This window comes from Pinus tabuliformis, chromosome 4_1 (assembly GCF_031772625.1).
Source record: "Pinus tabuliformis cultivar Carrire ecotype Pingquan chromosome 4_1, CPIR1, whole genome shotgun sequence".
Lineage (NCBI taxonomy): Eukaryota > Viridiplantae > Streptophyta > Pinopsida > Pinales > Pinaceae > Pinus > Pinus tabuliformis.
Genome location: NC_142303.1, coordinates 252,206,212 through 252,214,811, shown reverse-complemented (window position 1 = coordinate 252,214,811; position 8,600 = coordinate 252,206,212). Strand labels below are relative to the sequence as shown.

Genomic DNA, 8,600 nt, shown 5'->3' with positions numbered 1-8,600 from the left:
GGGCGATGGTAGCTTATCTCTGAGAAGAGATGTGTCGGCTACGTGCCTCTGAACTGTTTCGAACTGTGTTACAATGAGGCTCAAGGGCCTATTTATTGTTGAGAAACAATGGAAAACCCTTCACATTCCAAAACCTAACCCTAGAAGATGAAACGCCAGATTGTGGGCCCCGTTTTTGGGTAAGTTGGTACATCAACTTCCCGGGGATGCGAATTGGTCGTACTATCTCTGTTTGACGCGCATGATAGCCCGTTGGGAAGATCTCTTCGAGGACTACGACGGAAAAGACGATTTTTATCAAAAAAATCGCTGGCGGTGGATTTCCCAAAAAACGTCGTTTAGGGCCTCAAAACGGCTCCGGAAGTTTAGGACCCGAAAAACTGCTAAAAATAGTAAACTATGCTATAATTAAGGAAACTAAAAAACTGAAAGAGACAGTTGTGGGGGTCCAAATGGGATAGGTGGGTGGCCACCAACATCCACCTGGATCAGTCAGGTCCAGGGCTCTTGTCCCGGCTGAAAGATTTCATAGTCGCCTTCAATTCCTCCTCTGAAATAGGCTGTAAAAGTTGATCGTTTTTTTCATTATCAAACATCACAGGGTAAAATTCTATCCCCCATAATATATCCTGGAAACTTCTATTTTCCATTCTTTGATATTGCTTTTTGAAATGAGCCACGGCTTCCTTTGATATGTCTTGTTGAGAGTGTAAATAGCCTCCATTCCCATCACTAATTTTCCATATTGTGTTTTTGACCCTTTTGGCATTGGCGAATTTGTGGAAGAACTTTGAGTTTTTATCGCCTTCTTTCATCCATGTGGCCCTGCTTTTCAGGCGCCAGAAAATTTCTTCCTTCTTCAGAAGAAGTAGTTTCTTTTTTTGGAGACTCTTGATGTGTTGTCTCCTTTCAAAGGATAAAGAGTCATAATCCGTAGAATTTGCAAAATTATCTAGATCCTTTTGGATGTCTTGAAGTTCTTTTCTATTGGATTGTCTTTTCTGATACTGCCATTCTTTAACAATTTTCCGGATTCTGATCATCTTGTTCATAAAATTCATCTGATGAGAACCATCTCCGCTTGCTGCAAACTCTCGCCACGCTTTAACAACAGTGTCTTTAAAATCGGGCTCCTCTAGACATTGCCTATTGAATTTAAAGGGGATTCCTTTCCTGATTCCCATAGACTTCCATCCCAAAACTATCGGCCGGTGGTCCGATATGAAGCAGTTTTCTACCAAAGAAAAAGGCATGCCGAGGATATCTATCAGGGAGGCATGTATAAGGAATCTGTCTATCCGTTTTGCAATGAAAGCCTCTTCGCACCTTCCATTGTCCCAGGTGGGCAGTATAGTGGGCGGAAGTATGTCAATGAAATTCTTCATAAGAAATTCATTCCTGATCATAGTAGCATTTGGATCCATTCTCTTACTTTTCCCCCATATTTCATCCGAGCTGAAAGTAATATTAAGGTCACCTGCAATCAACAGTGAATCAATATCAAATACTTCCGATGCAAATAGTCCTTCCCAAAATGCTGATCGGTTCCTGTATGGAGCATATATGTTCAGAATGTTAATGGGACATCTAAGACCTCTAACATGTGCAGAAATAAGAATGCCTGCTATGCAACTGTATGCCTTCGCACATATCCACTGAGGATCCCACAAAACAGCTAGACCACCAGATAATCCTACGGCATCAATAGCAGAGATGTGCCATTGAGGAAGCATTTTCCGAAAATAGGATATAGTGACTGGTACCGGATGCATAGTTTCTTGGATTAAAATGATTTTAGGACTCTTAGACAAAAAAAGGTTTCTTAAGGCCAAGTACTTCAGGTCTGCTCCCAGGCCTCGAATATTTACTGATAATATAAAATTCATTTTGAAGGAAGATCGGCCTTTCCAGCTCTAAGAGGCCTGTCAATAGAGACATCAGTAATGGGAACATCCACCAGCGAAAGATTCCTGAAACAGCAATCAGAAACAATACCCCTCCCCCTGAAATGCCTACTTCCCCTGTTGTTCTTCCTTCTTACAGTGATATTCATAGCAGAAGAAGGGCTGATCCTTGGAGAAGTAGGAGACTTCGGCTTATGAACAGTGAGGGGTACAAGATCAAGAGATTTCTTGGATAACATAAAGTCTAAATCGCTACCAATCGAGTTGATAGGCGATTGAGACGGAGAGTTAGCAGGAGTGGGAGTTATCAAAGGATCGGTGCCTTTATCCCCAGGAGAGGATTCAATAACAAGAGGTGATAGCGGATATCGATGGGTACGGTGATCAGATATGACAGAAGAGAGTGGAATAGGAGGCAAAATCGGGACATTTTGATCCCCGATCGGTTCCATAGGATGATTCGGAGGAAGGGGCATCTCATACTCGGAGGCAGTCTCCAATTCCGGCATAGACGGTGATATCCGGAGTAAAGGATCAGAAACAATTGGCCGAGTGGGAGTATTCTGATGAACAGCGATCGGAGAATCTGAACTGAGGGGACGAGGAGAGATAATTGGGGAAATAGATTTCTCTGATATCTTAACAGGACCCTGTGAGCTAAAAGGAAATTCTGAAAATTTTGTGAGGCGATGATGCTTTCGACCCAATGCTCTCCTACTCGGGCAATGCTTGATGAGGTGTCTAGTATGATGACACGCAGCACACCTAAAAGGCACACCCCAGAAGTCCAATCTCTGTCTGATCGACAATTCTCTCCAGCTGATGTCGATATGCTCCGGGAACCCACCTCTGAAAGATCTATCAATCAGAATCCAGGCAATACGCTTGTCTTTCTCCCCCCGACACCAGGGGTCAACATAAACACATCTTCCAACAGCGTTACCAATCTCAGTAAGAGTCTCAGAAGACCAGAATTCCAGAGGTAGACCCGGAAGTTTCATCCAAATAAGATTATTAGAAGGAGTGTTTCTAAGGGGATTAAATCCCAGATACCACTTGTGCAGAGAAAGAAAACTACGGCCATATACCCATTGATGTTTTAAAATGGCTTCCAGATCCCCTGCATTAAGAAAATGGAAACAAAACCATTCTTTCAAAAGCTTAGCAATAATCGGGATATACCCGATGATGGGTTTCCACTGAGCTTCTAGCCAGTCTCTCATCTGATTGTCATTCAGCTCCGGGAAATGCCACCGCCCAATTAAGGCTTTATCTTGAAGACTATCAATACGCTCAGTCAACTGTAAACTGTCAATCCGAATAGCTCCCGGAGGTTGTGAAGTCTTTGCCGGCTTATGAGATTTGCGAGAGCGGACTTCAGAAGGAACATTTCCAAGTTGATTTTTTCAACTTCTGAAACATGTGGAGGGTTGGAAGGATGAACCAGCATATCATCCAAGGTGGAAGGCCAATCAGAAGACGGTCTGGCTTTATTATGGAGTGATTCAGCCTGTATGGCCATGTGGACCATAGCCTCCGTGGCTGATGAGTCAGATTTTAATTCCATCAGAAGAAAAGGTCTGGTACATGACCTCAATAAAACCCAAGGAAAGACTAAAAATGGATTTGGACGTACACCACTATCAACATTGGAAAGAGGCGTACAGGGTGGAGGACAGGAAAAGGATGGTTCTACCTAAAGGAAACTTCAGACAGTACAATCAAAGTACGCCTCGGGATGGGCTGAGCATTAACTCGAAGAGGAAAGTCTGATTAAAAAAACATGCCAGCCACCCTCAAAGATATCCTCAAGATATAGATAGATTCTGCAGGTAGGATTTCATAAACTATCGACGACGTTAATGACCAACCCTCATTTATATCCGTCCTATACCGGTCTGGAGAAGATAAAGGCCATTAATACTGCTAGTCCCAAGGTGGTAAAATTTAAAATCGTTCCAAATGAAAACGAAAAAAATACTAGAGGTCTAATACCAGATACAGTAAGCAGAGAAAAGAGGTAAATTCAAAGACAGAAATTCGGTTGCTAGTTAGAGGATGGCCATAGAAGAAAACAACTTCATGAGAATTCGGTCTGGCATGTAAAACAGCAACAGAAGCACATGTCACATATGCACCACCATGGTCCCAGTTTACACCGGAAATCTGTACATGGTTTAGATATAAAACAGAAACTCTGGAAACTGAAACAATTGACCCAAGACCAGCAAATACTAGCGAATATATATATATATATATATATATATATATATATATATATATATATTGAATTTGTGTGTCTCCTATTGAAAACGAAAATGACTTGTGTTAAGATAAAGTAATATTCTTGAATTGACAAATGATATTCGATATTCCGAAAATATATTCGTCGTATACATTAAATCGAAGGTCGGCATCAAACAAGTGCAGTTGCTGCTCGCGACATTACAGCTGAACTGCTCATCCGAATGTTTTTGGTCACCATTGAGCCACTTGGATAGTCTACACTATCATTGGAATTGTCCACTACTAATGGGACCTATATAAAATTGAGCATCATTTTTTTATTGTTTTTTATTTAAAAAAATCAAATTACCAACTTGAATAAATTTATATATAAATAATTAGAATATAACAATATTAAAAACTTTAATTCATGTAGATATATATTTTTTTTTTTCTAAGATAAGACTAACCTAAGTACCCACGGGGGATTTGAACCGATGACCTATCGCAAGGAGTGCCTCAACAAGACACCCATTCACCGTCAATCCAAAGCCCCATGGGCAATTCATGTAGATATTAAACGTTAATAAATATCATTAATTTTTTTTAAATAAACCCTTAACACCTTAAAAAACAAACGCACATAACGTAAGCACCTTTATTACTTCCGTGGAAGTGCTAACGAAGCCTTGGATACGACTCAATAACCACCGCCAGGCCAATTATAATACCATTATTTTCAATTATACCATTTCCCACTTGCAGTTTTGCCGCAACTTTATCTCTCGTGCCTTCAGAAAACAACGAACACAACATCTTGAGCTTATTCCCCACTTTTTCAACAAAAACAGTTAGCCTAAGATGCAGTGACAGGGGCTAAATTAAACAAACAATTCTCAATACAGAGATGGGATGTCCGCTCTGTTTGAGTACCTATATTTATACCGAAGATAAGTCAGTTAATTTTTCTTCTTTGATTTTCAATGAATACTGTGATGTATTCCGTGATTGTAAATATTTATTATTATTATTTAAATATATATATTTAAGATTTTAATTAAGTTATGCATAAAACAAATGTTTGAGTGATAACAAATTTTGTGACTCTCACATGTCAAAGTAGTTAGGATAAGTAGTTACTTATCCTTAAGTATTTCATTGAAGATTTATTGTCCAAAAAGAAATCAAGAGGGTATTGATACCTGAGATGAAGAAAGAAGAAGAAAAAGGAGATGTTTTTCAGCTGATATGTGAGACGGGTCCAGGAGCTAAGTCTGGGTAAGACCAGATAACTGTAAATGATAAGACTGTTAGTCTGATAGGAAATCATCTGTCATGTGAGCAACAGCATGGGGGGAGAATTTTCCTGAAAGCGAGTCTCATGGTTGGGAGGAAACTTGTCAACTTATAGTTGAAATTTGGTCCATGAGGACAACAATGGAATTCTATAGAACCAGATAAGTATCTAAAACTCTCAAATATGAAATATATTGTCAAAATTAGAACTCTGATTTTTGCTTGAAAGTAATAGATGGGTATTACAGTAAAAATCCTATGTCAGCCTTTAGACATATTTTTGCATATTAGTTGGCTAGTAGTGAGTGTAACATTTTTAACAAAAGAACATAGAGGAAAAACTGTAAAATAAATTGGAATTTTTTATGTATAAATCTTTAAGTACGAAAGATAGAAAAGTAAGAAACTCTCTGAGAATAATGAAACTGTTAGGAAGCCTTTTGACAAAAGAATTTTCAGTTCTAGGAAGGAAACATTACGATTGCTGACATCCCATATAGGAAAAGTACCATGGTAGAGTTTCTGCCCTTTCAGACCCTTTAGTTATGAAAAGAAAACAAGCAAAGTTGACAGACTAAATCCTGCGGCTAATCTAGCTTAAAGGGTACATTTAAAAAGGGAAACCCAAAATAAACTCCTTTAAGAAATAAGGTAAAATAAGGATTTATTACAAATACCTTGCAGAAATCATCGTAGAGAAATAGAGATATAACTCAAGATATGTATGAAACTGCCAGAAAATAAGTCTATCATGTCTATGCTGTAGTAATAACAGTAGAAAACACATAAAGTAAATTATTGTTAACGTTTGGGTAAACCCCAACTGCATAGCAGATTTGAGTGCGGAATTTAACAATGAGGCAGATAATAAACTTGCGTAAAATACCAGATATTAAGAATTGGTTAACTGATTAAAGGCTTCATAATACTAGAGCAGGTCGAGCCAACTGTAAAAGAACCTTATCAGATCAATGCCACGAAGAAATTGGAAACCCTTCCAACATGCATATATAAATAATAAATGAACATACAAGGCTCAGAGATTTAGTGTAATAAATCATCCATCCACAAGTTTCACAAGTTAAATTACAACTTGATTCCAAGAGAAACTAGCAACCGATTTCGGGTTTGCACACCCAGAACTTATTTTAAACAAAAATGATGGCTTAGGAGTAGAGCTGAGAAATATAGTGTTGTGGATGTCTATACTCTAGAATTCAGAATACCTAAAGCAACTACTGCCAAGTTCTATGAAAAATTTTACGGACCTTTCAATAACTGGCAAGTCAAGCCATTAAAACTCTTAAAGACACTTAACCCTGCAAACCAAGCAAATTCCAGAATCTCTTTCACTTTACCCAGAGGTTGGGAGCAACCTTGAAATTGTAAATCCGCAGACCGGCATAGTGAGGTAGGGTTTCAACCTGGAGAGGCCATTCGCCCACTGCTGGAAACGCTCCGCAAAATGCAAAATAGAAGATATTGTTAGAAAAGAGGAGCCATCAAATGACTGAAACAACAAAAGGATGCTAAAAACAAATAGACATTACATTACCTGAGTGGGTAAGATGCATGAAAACCTCCAAGGAAGAAACACTAGAGCCATTTTCATATGAACTAATCACCCAGCAAGTAGCCAGGGAGGAAATGCGACTAAGCAAGGGAGGTATTGTCAACAACAAGTAGAAGTAGAGGCGAACTAGAGAGAAACCTCAAAGCCATGAGTCGGAGCATGGAAACTCTGCCAGACAGAGAAAGAAATGCCGAAAGTTCTTGAGGATGCAGCGGAGAAAGGAGTTAAAGGAATTACTTTTAACCGTTCGATGAAGTTGAACCATGGAGAACCATCGATGGTGCGACCTTACCCATAAAGTGATGAACAACTGGAGAGCAACAAGAATTATCCAGAAGTTCACTCCCGCCATCTCTTGGGGTTGGGAATCCAAGGTTTAATGGGTTAGGATATAGAATCATTAAATTGAATCATGTGAACTATGTAATAAAATTAATTATAGCAAAATCATTACATAAATAACAATTTCAATTTGCATAGAATGTGTGTTAATCAAAATGTTACGTGTGGTCATTTAAAACTTGAACCATGTTACTTTACACATGTAATATATATATCAAGATTTTGTTTATGCTTAATAACTTATACTGTAGTAATTATCCCTCAAAGACCCAGACTATGAATTCCTTTGGCAGCAAACATCGGAAGTTCAAAAGAGAGGGAAACAGTCTAGTTATGGTATAAACCTAGACAAATTGTTAACATTCAGAAACAACATATATGTTCCCAACCAAAATTATGTCAAACAATTGTTATTGGATGAATTTCATAGGAATCCTTACATCGCTCACCCAAGATACCAGAAACTATTGGCTACCATTAGGAAAAATTATTTCTGGCCAGGTTTAAGGAAGGATGTTGCAGAATACTTATCAAAATGTTTAGAGTGCCAGCTGGTGAAGGCGGAGCATCAGCACCCTGCTGGTCTATTGCAGTTGCTACCCATTTCTGAGTGCAAATGGGAGATGATCACTCTAGACTTCATCATAGGGTTACCTTGCACTAAGAAATAACATGACTCAATTATGGTGGTAGTGGAAAAGTTAAGTAAAACTGCTTATTTCATATTTGTGAAATTCACCTACAAGAATTTAGAAATCACAGACATATTGTTGAGGGAAATTTTCTGGTTACACGAGATACCCAGGGTAGTAATTTCTGACAGAGATGCAAAATTTACATCCACATTTTGGAAAACCATCTTTGCTGGGTTAGGTACCCATATTCAATTAAGTAATGCCTACCATCAACATACGGATGGCTAAATAGAGTGAGTGAATCAAGTCCTGGAAGACATGTTAAGGATGTTCGTAATCCAACAACTGTGCAAGTGAGAGGACTACCTCCACCTGGTAGAGTTCGTCTATAATAACGAACATCGTGAATCATTGGGCATGAGCCCTTTTGAGGTGTTGTATGGAATAAAGTGTTAGGTATCCACAATTTGGAATAGTCCAGTTAATAAGTTAGCATTGGGTCCTGATACGTTAGCTGAAATGGAGGCTACAGTTAAAAAGGTCTGACAGAACTTAAAAGTTGCTCAGGATAGGCAAAATGTTTATGTAGATAAGAAAAGGACACATAAATAATTCCAATTGGGG

General features: G+C 38.7%; 1 protein-coding gene across 1 annotated transcript; it reads right to left on the bottom strand.

The window, feature by feature from the left end:
* Positions 1 to 488: 488 nt before the first annotated feature.
* LOC149175217 (uncharacterized) lies at positions 489 to 1,772 on the bottom strand. Its single transcript, XM_089421081.1, has one exon. It carries the CDS (start codon positions 1,770 to 1,772, stop codon positions 489 to 491), a length of 1,284 nt encoding a protein of 427 aa, XP_089277207.1.
* Between the last annotated feature and the right edge of the window lie 6,828 nt (positions 1,773 to 8,600).